At 41.1% G+C, this 16248-nt stretch overlaps 2 protein-coding genes across 8 annotated transcripts in view; one reads left to right on the top strand and one right to left on the bottom strand.

The window, feature by feature from the left end:
• Positions 1–5812, bottom strand: part of ppm1aa (protein phosphatase, Mg2+/Mn2+ dependent, 1Aa) — a 62712-nt gene extending 56900 nt beyond the window's left edge. For 3 of the 6 annotated variants that reach the window (XM_061895253.1, XM_061895254.1, XM_061895256.1), the window contains exons 1-5: positions 5429–5810; positions 3885–4738; positions 3683–3800; positions 2746–2857; positions 2580–2637 (exon numbers count right to left, since the gene is read on the bottom strand). In XM_061895253.1, the coding sequence (XP_061751237.1) occupies positions 2580–2637; positions 2746–2857; positions 3683–3800; positions 3885–4721 (1125 nt within the window). In that variant the 5' untranslated portion in view covers positions 4722–4738; positions 5429–5810. Of the gene's footprint in view, positions 1–2579; positions 2638–2745; positions 2858–3682; positions 3801–3884; positions 4739–5428 lie in introns of all 6 variants that reach the window. The other 3 variants (XM_061895252.1, XM_061895251.1, XM_061895255.1) reach the window with 3 other exon arrangements.
• Positions 5813–10525: 4713 nt separating this feature from the next.
• Positions 10526–16248, top strand: part of dhrs7 (dehydrogenase/reductase (SDR family) member 7) — a 34730-nt gene continuing 29007 nt past the window's right edge. Inside the window, exons 1-3 of one of the 2 annotated variants that reach the window (XM_061895258.1) lie at positions 10526–10794; positions 11125–11241; positions 11409–11515. In XM_061895258.1, coding sequence (XP_061751242.1) covers positions 10665–10794; positions 11125–11241; positions 11409–11515 — 354 coding nt within the window. In that variant the 5' untranslated portion in view covers positions 10526–10664. Of the gene's footprint in view, positions 10795–11088; positions 11242–11408; positions 11516–16248 lie in introns of both variants that reach the window. The other variant, XM_061895257.1, reaches the window with a different exon arrangement.

Raw genomic sequence — 16248 nt, 5'->3', positions numbered from 1 at the left:
GCTTATACTTTTTGAAACCCCACATTTTCTATTCAAGTTTTTCATACACTGTGAGCCACAACCATTAAAATTATAACCATTAAAAAGGTGCTTTCGATACTGTCGATCATAATATTTTATTAGAACGTATCAAAACACGAATTGGTATGTCAGACTTAGCCCTGTCTTGGTTTAACTCTTATCTTACTGATAGGATGCAGTGTGTCTCCCATAACAATGTGACCTCGGACTACGTTAAGGTAACGTGTGGAGTTCCCCAGGGTTCGGTCCTTGGCCCTGCACTCTTCAGCATCTACATGCTGCCGCTAGGTGACATCGTACGCAAATACGGTGTTAGCTTTCACTGTTATGCTGATGACACCCAACTCTACATGCCCCTAAAGCTGACCAACATGCCGGATTGTAGTCAGCTGGAGGCGTGTCTTAATGAAATTAAACAATGGATGTCCGCTAACTTTTTGCAACTCAACGCCAAAAAAACGGAAATGCTGATTATCGGTCCTGCTAGACACCGAACTCTATTTAATAATACAACTCTTACATTTGACAACCAAACAATTAAACAAGGCGACACGGTAAAGAATCTGGGTATTATCTTCGACCCAACTCTCTCCTTTGAGGCACACATTAAAAGCGTTACTAAAACGGCCTTCTTTCATCTCCGCAATATCGCTAAAATTCGCTCCATTCTGTCCACTAAAGACGCTGAGATCATTATCCATGCGTTTGTTACGTCTCGCCTCGACTACTGTAACGTATTATTTTCGGGTCTCCCCATGTCTAGCATTAAAAGATTACAGTTGGTACAAAATGCGGCTGCTAGACTTTTGACAAGAACAAGAAAGTTTGATCACATTACGCCTGTACTGGCTCACCTGCACTGGCTTCCTGTGCACTTAAGATGTGACTTTAAGGTTTTACTACTTACGTATAAAATACTACACGGTCTAGCTCCATCCTATCTTGCCGATTGTATTGTACCATATGTCCCGGCAAGAAATCTGCGTTCAAAGGACTCCGGCTTATTAGTGATCCCCAAAGCCCAAAAAAAGTCTGCGGGCTGTAGAACTTTTTCATTTCGGGCTCCAGTACTCTGGAATGCCCTCCCGGTAACAGTTCGAGATGCTACCTCAGTAGAAGCATTTAAGTCTCACCTTAAAACTCATTTGTATACTCTAGCCTTTAAATAGACTCCCTTTTTAGACCAGTTGATCTGCCGTTTCTTTTCTTTTTCTTCTATGTCCCACTCTCCTTTGTGGAGGGAGTCCGGTCCGATCCGGTGGCCATGTACTGTTCGCCTGTGTATCGGCTGGGGACATCTCTGCGCTGCTGATCAGCCTCCGCTTGGGATGGTTTCCTGCTGGCTCCGCTGTGAACGGGACTCTCGCTGCTGTGTTGGATCCGCTTTGGACTGGACTCTCGCGACTGTGTTGGATCCATTATGGATTGATCTTTCACAGTATCATGTTCTCATATGTTCTCATAGTCATCAGTATCATCAGTATCACAGTATCATGTTCTCATAGTCGTCATTGTCACCGACGTCCCACTGGGTCATTATTGTCACCCATGTCCCACTGGGTGTGAGTTTTCCTTGCCCTTATGTGGGCCTACCGAGGATGTCGTAGTGGTTTGTGCAGCCCTTTGAGACACTAGTGATTTAGGGCTATATAAGTAAACATTGATTGATTGATTGATTGATGATATACTTCACTTTGCATGTAATAAGTTAATATCACATATTACTAAATGTTAATTTTTTCTGTAATTTCCATATTATCTATTTTGTTCAATTCTAAAAAATAATATGTTTTACATTTATTTTCAAAAAAGTACCTCACTGTAGGCTTTCTAAGGTTATGTTACCTCTAAACTAAACAAAATTGAGGTTAACCCGCCTAATTATAATCTTGTTTTCCATATAAGAATCAATAAAAGAACCGTTAGGAACCGAATTGTTAAGCAGAATCAAAAGTGGAATCCGGACCAGAAAAATCTTATCAATACCCATCCCTAATTACATGTTATGGAGATCAAAAGGAAGTGTTTTAAATGTAAAAAAACAACAACATAATATTAGGTGCCCTTTAAATTTGCTGACCAATCTTTGTCTAATACTAGATCTGAACAATCTAAGTCCATGAGCATGAATTGATGAAGCCTACTTGAATTAAAGGCGAAACGTCTTCTAAGATAATCTGATCGATTGAATGACCTGGATGAATGAGGACATACATAGACTATTTGGTTGGAGGACTGTTGCACCATGTTTGTGTATACTGATCAGCATTAAAGACTCCAAGATTTTGTATGTAAAGCAAAAAAGGCAGAAAGAGGGTGGCTAACTATCACCACGTATAATTTTCAAAGATATTAGACTTGGAATGAAAGACCGCTTTACAGCGCCCCGAGACTAGTTAGTTTAATCTTACTGATCTGTTGCAGCAATAGTTATTATAATGCGTTAACTGACATGCAGGTTATAGTTTATCGCCATTTGTCAAAATGCATGCATACTTCAAAGCACAACCTCAAGGAATTCAAGTGTTTGGGTGAGGGAAATAAGATGGGATACTTACTGTGTCATCGCTTCGATAAGGGTTGAGTTTGTTGTACACCGTTTCAATAACACTTCGTCTGGGGAGAAAAAAGAAAATCCTTAGTTAATGGTTATTTATAATGCATAGAAAAAAAGACATGTATGAAACAAGGTATTGAATATCATGGTTATTATACATCACATACTTGCTTGCAAGCTCTCCTCCAGGGGGAAGGTTGGGGATGCTTTCTGATGCTAATGTCCTCATGACGTGGACCAAATCTGGTGCTCCTTCATCCCCCTGCTTCTTGAGGATGTCTAATAGAAGAAAATATCATTTTAAGATATTCTAACACAGAGGCAGAGATTTATTTAAAAAAAACAGCATGGACATCTACAAATGCAAAGTAATGATAAAACAGAGGGAAAAATGTCCTGACGAGAACTTATTAGGTTGATATTATGTAACATAATAAATTAGAAAATTCTCATATCCAGGTACTCTCTTACTAAAGTTCTATTCTATGTCATGGGTGTTAGCGAATCAGCTTAGATGCCAACTGTAGTTACATCGGAAAATATCAACCTTGATATTAGGACAGTGTTAAATATCAGCCTATAAGAACTACTTATTGTCAATGCAATAGACATTTTTTACAAACACAATGATAATGATAGATACTGATTGTATTGATTTAGACTTGAGCAAATATATGGCTAAAAACATAAAAAGGTTTTTGAAATGGGAATCGGACAAGAAGCGTTTCTTGTGTCATGCATTTACTGTGTAATCAAATACAAGTGGTCATAAAAGGCAAAGTACAAGGCCTGGGAGTGGGCATTACCAGGTGTGGAACATGCAGAGCACCTCTACAAGCATGCAGCCCAGCCTTCAACGAGCGAGAATCCTAACTAACAATAGTTCTAAGATGACAGAGCCTTAAGACACTCTTTGTTGTTTGGTAAAATTTGTGTTGTTACTATACCGCCTCTATTAGATTAGATTAGATTAGATACTACTTTATTTATTCCGTCAGGAGAGTTCCTTCAGGAAATTAAAATTTTCAGTACACTGATCAAACAGTCATAACATTCAGATCTAATGCACACTATCTATTATACCTACTAGTTTGTTGTGCCTACCTTCTACTCTTGATTCCAGATACTTATCCAGCTCAGCCTCCCGTTTAACTGCTTCTGGGGATACCTTTGGCGCTCCAGGAAAACAGATTAAAACAACGCTCATATTGTCCCGACTTCCCTGTGGAAGAAAAACAAAGGTCAGATTTAGAACAAAGCTGTGCGAATATTCCAGCATGATTTTGCTGGAATAAAAATAGCCTACCTTATACAAACAAGTGTCAACAATTTCATTGCTGACTCTTTCAAGATCATCTGTGACTTCTAGCCTTGACCTGACAAAGTCACACAGTTCTTCATTGGCCATGACATCCCAGATGCCATCACAAGCTAGAATAATAAATTCATCTTCAGCTTCACATCTTTCTATTGCATAAACTTCAGGCTCTGGAGAGACTAGTTGCTCTGTGGGGCCTTTCCCATGCACACACTTGTAGTCGAAATCTCCTAAGGCCCGAGACACGGCCAGGGAGCCATTAACTCGCTGGATCATGACTGAGCCACCAGCATTCAGGATCCTTTCTTTCTCCAGCGGGTTGTTGGGTTTGTGATCCTGCGTGAAGAAATGCACGGCTCCCCCCCTGCTCAGGAGTCCCCGTGAATCCCCACAGTTAATAAAGTAGACATGGCTGGGTGAAACCATCACTCCCACCGCAGTGGAGCCACTGCGATCCACACCATGCTTCTTCTCCAAGATGGTTCGCATGTGATCATCAATCTCAAGAAAACCTGTGCGGATGCCGTTTTTCACACTTTCCACCGATGGATCCTCCTGCAGAGCACTTTGGAAGTCTGAATTGCTGGTGATGTATTCCAACAGGTGCTCACAACAGTACTTGGCCACCTGAGAGCCAGCATGGCCATCATATACAGCAAAGAATGACCAGAGGTCAAGACCATGAGGCAGGCCAATCACTGCTGTGTGCGCGTCTTCCATCTCTACCCGCCAGCCCTGCATACTGCTCAGCCCGTACTGCAGGCTGTTACCCTCACCATGGGAATTGTACTTTTCCATCTTTGGTTTGTCCAGAAATGCCCCCATTTTTTCCTTCTTCAGACCTGCAAAATACGTAATTTAATAAGAAAAATACCGCATAAGTTCAGCCACCAAATATATAAATCATATCGTTCGTTCATTTGTCCCCAAAATTTGGCAACCTAGTATTCAGGCTGCTTGTACTGGTCTAAAAATAGCACGCCTGTGTGCATATTTTGGCTACATAATATTAGGCACACTTAGTGTAGACGGATTTGAAACGCCCTTTCTCGACTGCCTGGCCAGGTTAAATATTAAACCAACGCTACCGTCCGATTCTACAACTCACATTCGAAACCGAACACATTGTAACATATCAATGACCTTCGCACTACAACAAACTAGAACGGCGGGTTGAAGTAGTCAAAGCCTTCCTAACTAGCACTGAATGCTAACGGTGGCTAATTGACCAGCCACACGGCAGATAAAATTATCGTTGTGTTCATCAAATTAAGGCTTATTAGAACGGCACACCTTTCGAATGTATCAAAATAAACAAGCAGACTATGTGGAACGTTTATACCACAAAACAAATAAACAAACAGTATTTTCTACTTGCGGGCCTTGACCCTTTTCCCTCACAGCTAACTTCTGCTAAGGCAAGGAGAGGAGAGCCCTCGGCCTTGCTAACAAGCTAGCGATGAAGCTAAAGAAGCTAGCTTTGGCCAACCGTTCACGTTACCGACTCAACGATAAGACATTGTACGACTTACCGAATGTCGAAAATTGTGTTTGGCCGCAACAGTGACAAAAGCGTGAAGATACCGGGATGGGTCACTTACACCGAGGAAAGTGGGGCTTTGCTGGGCTATTAGCTTCGGGTAGTGTTAGCCAACTAGCAAAGAGCAATCGTCACACAAGACCCAGTGCATATATAAATGGTGCAAGTGCGGAGGTTCCTCTTTTGGATACGACCTTGATGTGTTACATTATCTCAGCAGATAATCGCAGGTATATATTAGCGTTGTTTTCTTTTCGTGGGGATTTATAAAGCCAAGTCAGGGGGAAGCTGAAACGTCTGTCCCAGCCTCTCCACTTGACAGCTTGACAGCTTGCTAGCCACCGTTAGCTGTTGGTGAAGCAGAAGCGCTGCGAGAAGACCCGGATGTTGCAGGTCGCCTTCGAAAACATGACATCATCGCTGAGGACTTATGGTGCCACTCAGCATGTATCAAATATTACTGCATTGCACTAAAGCTGCACATCGTGAGACTAACAAGCAATTGGACACAATAATGCAATCTTATGTATGCTCTATTATGTGTACTGTATGCAAAGCAAATGTTTATAGTGAGTAAACGGTGTGTAATACAGTACAGTACAGATAGCAATGCATTTCTGTCCTCTATAAGGGACAAACATTTCACAGCCTTATTTAAAGCTAAAACACGACACATACCTGCCATTTGTCCTCACATTTATAATGTCAATGTGTTTCCAAAGGGAGAAATTGTGTTTATAGGTTTTCAGTGCATGTACTCAACTGTTGTTTTTGTCACATACAGTTATTTTTAGACTTAGACTTAGACAAACTTTAATGATCCATAAGGGAAATTGTTCAACACAGTAGCTCAGTTACAATGATGGAAAGTGTAAGGATGGAAAGGACAATGCAGGTATAAATAGACTAGATCAGTGGTTCTTAACGTTGTTGGAGGTACCGAACCCCACCAGTTTCATATGCGCATTCACCGAACCCTTCTTTAGTGAAAAATAAAATGTTTTTTTTTTTTCAAATCCAAGACAAAGTTGTATGTTTTGTAACACTTTAGTATAGGGCAGTGGTTCTCAAACTTTTTTTGTCATCCCTCACTTTGGACAAGGGGTAGTTTTCAAGCCCCACCTGCCCCCATCGCCACAACAGAACGCTAATGCCAAGCTTAACATTTTCAAATTTATTGAACATCAAGTAACATTCAAGTCAGGGTTTCCCACACATTCATTTATTTGTGGCGGCTCGCCACGAAAGAATTACGGCCGCCACAGATAAAAAATAAAAAAAATGTTCGGCTTTTGACTCGCTTGACCGCTCATAAAAGCAGTGGGACTCTGTCTGTGAATGGAGCTTGTATTTACATAATATATATATATATATATATATATATATATATATATATATATATATATATGTAAATATGATATAAATATGTATATAAATATGTACATAAAGTGTTGTAATTATATTCCAACTCTGTGTTCTTCTTGGTCATTGCCACCGCAAGAATAAAATAATAAAAAAATGTTTTTAAGTGACATTCCCTCCCGTTCCTCGCGCCCCACCTGTCATGTCTCTATTCCCCACAGGTGGGGCCCGCCCCACACTTTGAGAAACGCTGGTATGGGGGAACATATTCTAAGTAATAAAGACTTAATTTAGAGTTATTTGGACACTAGGGGAACATATTCTAAGTAATAAAGACTTAATTTTGAGTTATTTGGTTAGGGTTAGGTCAGGGTTAGAGGGTTAGGGTTGTAATAAGTCCATGCCGAATAAGGCATTAATTAGTACTCAATGACTAATTTGCATGTTAATAAGCAACTAATTAATGGTGAATATGTTCCCCATACTAAAGTGTTACCATGTTTTTTTTTGCTGGTGCACAAAATCAACCGTGCATGAACATCACCTTGTTCAAACAACAAAACTAAGACAGTGCATTAATTCACAACAAATTACACACCTGCAAATCAGTCATCTGTTGCCATATCTGTAATATGCCCACAGGGAGAAGTTTGTATTTACACGAAGAGTCGGGTGTGTTTTGATCCCCGCCGAACATCTGAGGTCGACTCACTGAACCCCTAGGGTTCGATCGAACCCTGGTTAAAAACCACTGGACTAGATATAGCAATGTAAAATATAACATATCTGCGAATACGTACAATATATACTTAATATGTATTGGAAAATGTTCAATAACAAAGGTGTCTGCATCATTCAATTTACTGCGTCATGAGTTTTACTTTTTGAAAGTATTGTGGCCACTATGTGTTGCCAAAAAACAATTACTCCTCTCCTTTAACTTAAAGACAGCATAAGTCTCTTTCAGGCGGTTAATGAATAAGTTAGTGTTTTTCACGCCTACCATTGTTTGACTAATTTCACTTGAGCCGACCTTTTTTGAACATTCTACACTACAAAATAATAAAAGTATGTTTGATGTAGATATCACATCACATATCGGATCAATGTTGGTATTGGCCTGTACTCTAGGCCAGTGGTTCTCAAATGGGGGTATGCATACCCCTGGGGGTACTTGAAGGTATGCCAAGGGGTACGTGAGATTTTTGGAAAATATTCTAAAAATAGCAACAATTCAAAAATATTTTATAAATATATTTATTGAATAATACTTAAACAAAATATGAATGTAAGTTAATAAACTGAGAAAAGAAATGCAACAATGCAATATTCAGTGTTGACAGCTAGGTTTTTGTGGACATGTTCCATAAATATCGATGTTAAAGATTTCTTTTTTTGTGAAGAAATGTTTAGAATTAAATTGATAATTCCAGATGGGTCTCTGATACAATCCCCAAAGAAGGCACTTTAAGTTGATGATTACTTCTATGGGTAGAAATCTTTATTTATAATTGAATCACTTGTTTATTTTTCAACACGTTTTTAGTTATTTTTGTATCTTTTTTTCCAAATAGTTCAAGAAAGACCATTAAACATTAGCAATAATTTGCACTGTTGTACAATTTAATAAATCAGAAACTGATGACATAGTGCTGTATTTTACTTCTTTATCTCTTTTTTTCAACCAAAAATGCTTTGCTCTTATTAGGGGTACTTGAATTAAAAAAAATTTCAGAGAGGGTACATCACTGAAAAAAGGTTGAGAACCACTGCTCCGGGCTACAATATCGGTATCGGAAGTCAAACATTTTTAGCACAACACCCCTACCCAAAACCATAGAGTTTCAGGAGGTTAAGTCAATACAATCCATAAAGCATCAGTTCACAAATTGAATTATTACTTGAAGCACTTTACATATGCTGACAATATAATAAAGAAGACCAACACAAACTTGCACCTGCAAAGAAAAACTCCCTCAGCCAAAACAGAACCATTACTCTGTGGGGTGGCCGTCTGTCTCTACTAGCCAGGGTTAAGATGTAGGGACAGAGATAGAGAGGGTTAGAAGGGCAGTTAAAGAGCAGAGAAAGAGAGACAACAGATGAGTTGAGTGGTTGGGGGAGAGATAACAGTAATTGCATTAAAGCTGCCGTTTGCAGCACACATGAGAATCATCAGGGATGGTACAAAATGTAGCAGCGGAAGTTGCAGATTTAGCCCAATGAGCACAAAAACAATAGCATATACATAATCATTTAGATAGCATGGGACCTAAATAAGGTACTGAAGGTTATAAATTGCATAAATTCGTAGGAATAGATTATACATAGAATAGAGTGAATAGAAAAGCGGAATCGTGATCCTGAAGGGCAAATAAAATTTAAAAACAATGACAGCAACATGTTGTCGGTCTATCTGTGTTGGCCCTGCAATGAGGTGGCAACTTGTCCAGCGTGTACCGCGCGTTCTGCCTGATTGTAGCTGAGATAGGCTATAGCGCCCCCCGCGACCCGGAAGGGAATAAGCGGTAGAAATTGGATGGATGGATGGACATCAAGGTCTACCCCGCCTCTTACTTAAAAGTCAGCTGGTATAGGCTCCAGCTCACCTCTGACCCTAATGATGATAAGCAGTATCCATCCATTTTCTATGGCTTGTCATTCTCAAGGTTGCGGTGGGCTGGAGCCTATCCCAGGTGCGTTCTGGCGGTAGGCAGTGTACACCCTGGACAAGTTGCCACCTCATCGCGGGGCCAACACGGATAGACAGACAAGCATTCACACTCACATATATAATGAAAATGTATTTGTATAGTATAATGCAGTGGTTCTCAAATGGGGGTACGCGAACCCCTGGGGGTACTCGAAGGTATGCCAAGGGGTATGTGAGATTTTTTTTAATATTCTAAAATTAGCAACAATTCAAAAATCCTTTATAAATATATTTATTGGATAATACTTCAACAAAATATGACTGTAAGTTCATAAAATGTGAAGAAAAAAAATACAGCAATGCAATATTTAGTGTTGACAACTAGATTTTTTTATGGACATGTTCCATAAATATTGATGTTAAAGATTTCTTTTTTTGCGGAGAAATGTTTAGAATAAAGTTCATGAATCCAGATGGATCTATTACAATCCCCAAAGAGGGCACTTTAAGTTGATGATTACTTCTATGTGTAAAAATCTTTATTTATAATTGAATCACTTGTTTATTTTTCAACAAGTTTTTAGTTATTTTTATATCTTTTTTTCCAAATAGTTCAAGTAAGATCACTACAAATGAGCAATACTTTGCACTGTTATACAATTTAATAAAATCAGAAACTGATGACATAGTGCTGTGTTTTACTTCTCTATCTCTCTTTTTTTCACCAAAAATGATTTGCTCTGATTAGGGGGTACTTGAATTTAAAAATGTTCACAGGGGGTACATCACTGAAAAAAGGTTGAGAACCACTGGTAAAATGTATGATACGTACACCACTGCAAGCTACAGCTCAAACCATTAATATCATATTAATACTGATACTACCGTTTGTTCACTAAATAAAATCCTTCAGAAAATCCCTAAAAAGGAAAAACACATATACATACAATTCAACAACAGTAACAGTAAAATATCAATATTGCTATATATGTGTTATTACAGTTCGGCAATTTTATCCTAACAACTTTTAAAGTGAACGTCCTGGACCGGAAGTGACATTTGTTCTTCTTCCTGGTTAAATAGCCAGTTTTGTTTTAGGAGCGTTCATGGTAACAGCTCGGAAGTAACTGCTACGCACATACTACATTTCATCCATCTATCCATTTTCCTACCGCTTGTCCCTTTCGGCATTTATTCTTCTAAATTTGTAACCATGTATGTTTTGATTTCGTACGCGCTGTTCTACTTTATAATACTTTATGTCGCCGTTCACTTTGTACTCTTCTTCTTTGCGGATGCTGATTTTTCTCTACTTTGGGCAAGTCTGCTCGGCCGCAAACCAGGTGAGTATACCAGGTTAAATAAAACACTATCGTTTCATGCTTTTTGTATTCGCACTTTTCTGCAGTGTTGCTCTATGTTGAACAAAGCATACTTTCATTTAAATGTGTGTATTTGGAATATTAGCCAACAGATACAAACTTTTAGTTTAGCACAGTAATTAATACAATCTTCTAGGAAAGACAGTCGTACAGTAAATACTACTGTCCTCTAAAAAAGGCAATACAGTATTTACATTAAAAGCACATGCAAGAAATTTGGTGATCACTTTTGTGTGTGGTTGCGCCCATTATTAGAAGCCAAGTTAAAAGGTCAGGTGGCATGGGTGACAGGAGCATCCAGTGGAATTGGAGAAGAACTAGCCTACCAGCTGGCTCGATGTGGCTCTCGCTTGGTTCTGTCTGCACGTCGAGAGGATGAGCTGAAGCGGGTGAAGCGTCAATGCTTGGGTAAGACATTTAAAGTACAGCATGCAATCTCAAACTGTCGTGTTCTTGCTAATGTCGGATTCCTCTGTTACTCGTAATGGGCCACAAGGTTTGCCTGGAGTTTAGTAGTTACGTTGGATTTCATACATTCTTTTATTTATTTGAACCTTTTTTTGGTATATTTTCAGAGTGTTCCAACCTCAGGGATGAGGATATTCTTGTCCTTCCGCTGGATTTGTTGGAGAGGACTACCCATGAAGCAAAAACCAAAGCTGTAATTCAACACTTTGGATGGGTGTGTATTACCGTAGCATCATTTATTTTTCATAAGATAAGCACAGTTGCTGGAACCTCAAAAGTTGTACACAATGATGAATGTATCCGTAGGAATCATCAATATACGGTAACTGAAATAGTCTCTTCCAGAATCAAGATTTAGTTGACTTTGGTTGTTGACCCTAGACTCAATGTCAGTCAATCCCAAATAACCATTCACTCACATTTAAAGTGTCCGACTGCATAACGACATGAAATTATTTAACAAAAAATGAGGAATTGACGAATGATAAGACCACTTCGTAACCAAATTGATGGACTCGAAGCAAAATTATTTAATGGATCACATTTTGCGATGTCTTGATCGCAGCAACTGACGCACATTTAACGCATCTCCACAAATTAAGCACCACCAATAACTTTGTCCAATGCCTGTAAGTTCCATGCATATTTTTGGCTAATCAGCGTCAATTTTTGCCAAACAAATGTTTTCTGAGGGGCTCTCAAATGCGTGCGTCAACTGTCTAATCAAAACGTGTGTTTGTTTCTTGCTTAAACAAAGCAGGAACAGCAACATGCAACAATCTATCTACACTTTTTTGATCAAATAGCACAATAATCCACCCGCATAATTCAACTACTTCCGGTTCCTGTTCCGGCGCTAAGGCTTTTCGGTAATGTAGAATATAAACATTAATCAACACACCACATGCTCACTTCTTTGTGTGTGTGTGTAATCGGTAATACGCTGTTATATGGATGCTTGTGTGCATACATAGACACGCACACACAAATACACACTTAACAACAGCAGAGCTTTGATTGTGATGTAACGACAATAATTTTCACAAAAAGAATGCAGGATTTACAGTTTTATCAGGAAATGATCAGATACACTTCAGTTTGCATTAAATAAAGCAATCTATAGCTAACAGACTGAACAACACATAACTTTAATTGTTACTAACAACCCGCACCCACATCAGACCCTAACGACACTGCAATATGAAGTATAAACAATTAAACATTGAATATTAAGAGTATATGAAAATTCCAACTCCTACCTCGTTTACTTCTGTGACAACCTCCTTAAAGTTTTTAATCATTTAAAAATATGAAGCACTTAAAATGTGCCAATAATGGCAAAGTGTGGATAAAGAGAGTGTTTTGCATATTACCCATCATGCTTTGAAGTTGATTAATATGGTTGTAATTTTAAATTGGATATGGTGCTTAGTAGAGGTAGGAATCTTTGGGCTCCTCACGATTCGATTATGATTACGATTCAGGAGCTATGATTCGATTAAAAATTGATTATTGATGCTGTGACGGTTTGCTGGCATTGTGGTGTGGTTTTTGTTCTCTTGAGCATGCAGTTGAGATTGACACAGCGTGATGGTAAGACTGCTAATTTATTTAACTATAAAACAGACTAGGAACAGAAAGACTTGCACTAAGACAAAACAAACAGAAATCACTAGCATGTAAGCTAGGGACATAAACAAGGCAGAAATAGCGTGGAAGATAACAAGTATCAAACAGTCTTTACCACAATGCGGTAAGAGCGACGTCACCTGTTGCATCAAATGGCAAATGAGAATCCGAGACCGAATGAAAAACAAGGGCAGGCTTAAATAGAAGGGATAATCAAAAAGCAAGTGCGTGTGAAAAACAAAGCACGTGACACAAATGGGTAACTATGGAAACGGAACAAAACAGGAAGTGCCACCGGGAACTAAGGAAGTCAAACAACAAGACGAGATACAAAACGGAACCAAAACCAGAATATGCCATGATCCGAGGAGCAGATCCTGATTTAAGCCCCCCCTCAAGGGACAGATACCACATGTCCCAAAAAGTTCTAGCTTGAACCCCCCCACACAACAAGAAAGTCCAAACATGAAGGAAGGGTGGAGGGAGGACATGGCGGAGGGTCCCCAGGTCGCGTGTCCCCGAATCCGCCGAGGACAAGTCAGATGGCGGCGGCGACGGATGAAACGCCGGTGCCGCAAAAGTCTTTGAGGGCGACCTCGTAGAGGCCACACCCATGGCCGACGTGGAGGAGGAAGCGCCCGGCGAGGACGACGACCTGGGCAGGTACGTGAAGGCGGATGCGCCCGGCGAGGAGGGCGATCTCATAGAGGCCACACCCGTGGCCGACCTGGAGGAGGAAGCGCCCGGCGAGGAGCACGACCAGGACAAGGCCACAACCGTGGCCGACGTGGAGGTGGATGCATCGGCGACATTGTGATGGCGGGCTTGGAAGCTGTAGGCGAAGACATCACTGGTGTCGCAGACGAAGCCGGTGTGGGTACTGCAGCCAAAGCAGGACCGAGTGCAGCAGATGAAGACTGTGCAGGTGCTGCAGCCGAAGCAGGTGGCGTCGTCGTGGAGACAGGTGCTGGAACAGCAGGCGAAGCCAGCACTGGAGCTTGGAGCGTCTGCCGAGGAGCAGGCACTGGTATCAGCCGAGGAGCAGGTGATGGAGTGGGATCCAGCGTTGAGTCCGGTGCTGGAGTAGGATCCAGCAAAAGGTCAGGTGCTGGAGTGGAATCCAGACCTGGACTAAAACCATGACTCGGACTCAGACCAAGACCAAGACTAGGATCAAGACTAAGACTAAGGTCAAGACTAAGACTATGACTAAGAGTACGACTCGGACTCTGAGTCGGACTAGGACTAAGACTATCAATCAATCAATCAATGTTTACTTATATAGCCCTAAATCACTAGTGTCTCAAAGGGCTGCACAAACCACAACACAAACCACTACAACATCCTCGGTAGGCCCACATAAAGGTAAGGAAAACTCACACCCAGTGGGATGTCGGTATGACTAAGACTCAGACTGGGACTAAGACTGGGACCAGGACTCGAACTATGACTGTGACTAGGACTAGGACTGTGACTGTGACTACAGCTAGGACTTGGGCTTGGACTAGGGCTAGGGCTAACTACAGCTAGCCGTGGTGCCGGTGGAGGCGGCCTAGGAGGTGGTAGCGGTTTAGCTGGCCGGAATACCGGTGGAGGAAGTCTTGTAGGAGGTTGAGGCTTGGCTGAGCACAGCTGTGCTACCTCTGTAGCACAGCTACCAGCACTAGCCTCCCCCCCCCCCCCCCCCTCAAAAAGCGGATGCCAGACGTCTGAAAATACCTCTAGGGGTGGGTGGAGGGAGGTACAGAAAGAGGTAGACAGGGTGGGAACAAAAGTAACTGGGGGCGGGGCCAAAGTCACAGTTGGTGGGGTTTCAGAAAACAAAGACTTATATTGGGACTGAAAACAAATGTCTTTAAGAAGCGTGATGGCTTCATTTATGTCCTCTGTGGACGACTGAGGGAGTGCATGTTTTTAAAAAAATTCTTCGTCTCCACTATCCTCCGGCGACGTCGGAGGAGTGACATCACGACTGCAGTACCCGTGACTACCAGGCCAACCAGAGGAATGAATAGAGGAACAAAAAAAAACATTACCAGATAAAAGCTGTGAGTCCTGGACGGGTTGAAGTTGGCTGTGTCCATGAAAGTGTGATGGCGGGGTTAGCGTGTCTCCATCGCGAGGCAAAGCCTTCCTCCGCGACTTTCGCCCTCGCTGACGTGCGGGAGCGGGGCAAGACGGGACTTCACCGGGCCAAGAGGAGTCGAGTGGAACTTGGAGACGTCGAGGCTCCCAGATCATCTCTGGCGTGTAGCGAAATGTCCCTGCTTCCACTGCTTGGGCTATCATCCCCGTAAGCACATCAAAGTCCTCTATCTCCGATGCGAGAGAACGTCCTTTTGCTCGGATTCTCCTGTGACGGTTTGCTGGCATCGTGGTGTGGTTTTTGTTCTCTTGAGCATGCAGTTGAGATGTACACAGCGTGAAGGTAAGAATGCTAATTTATTTAACTATAAAAACAGACTAGGAACAGAAAGACTTGCACAAAGGCACTAAGACCAAGTAAACAGAAAGCGCTAGCATGTAAGCTAGGGACATAAACAAGGCAGGAATAGCGTGGACGCTAACAAGTGTCAAATAGTCTTTATCACAATGCGGGAAGAGTGACGTGACCTGTTGCATCAAATGGCAAATGAGAATCCGAGACCGAATGAATAACAAGGGCAGGCTTAAATAGAAGGGATAATCAAAAAGCAGGTGCGTGTGAAAAACAAGGCAGGTGACACAAATGGGTAAGTATGGAAACGGAACAAAACAGGAAGTGCCACCGGGAACTAAGAAAGTCAAACAACAAGACGAGATACAAAACGGAACCAAAACTAGAATATGCCATTTTCCGAGGAGCGGATCATGACAGATGCACCTTAAGTCTTGTGTATTGATGTAGTTTTACATTTTCGTTTCGCTAAATAGGCGTTTCTCACTTGCAACTTTACAAAAAACTATTAATTTGGACTTACAAAAAGTTAAACTAATTCCCACATTTATTATATTAATGAAAATGTGTGCAAAACTGAAACATAAGTTCCCGATAATAAAGCACCTTGTTGAATCTTGCTGCAGTCAGCAATATTTTCTGTCTGCAATGTGGGGGCGTGGAATGCTGTAGGTAGGAAGTGAATGTTTGTAGTAGGAAGGAGGAATTGTTTTTATGGACATTTCCTGAAAATGTATTTAATATAACTCTGCCGGTTTGAGTTATGTTGCTAACAAACAGACAAACAAACCCTGGTGAAGACATAACCTCTTTGGCGCAGGTAAGAAAGTCTGCATTTGGCAAAGAAAAGCGCGACACTTTTGTCCCGAGTGTTTCCAAGC

The sequence above is a fragment of the Nerophis ophidion genome, linkage group LG03, assembly GCF_033978795.1.
Source record: "Nerophis ophidion isolate RoL-2023_Sa linkage group LG03, RoL_Noph_v1.0, whole genome shotgun sequence".
NCBI lineage: Eukaryota > Metazoa > Chordata > Actinopteri > Syngnathiformes > Syngnathidae > Nerophis > Nerophis ophidion.
The sequence above is the reverse complement of the archived record's forward strand: the minus strand, read 5'-3'. Positions and strand labels throughout refer to the sequence as shown.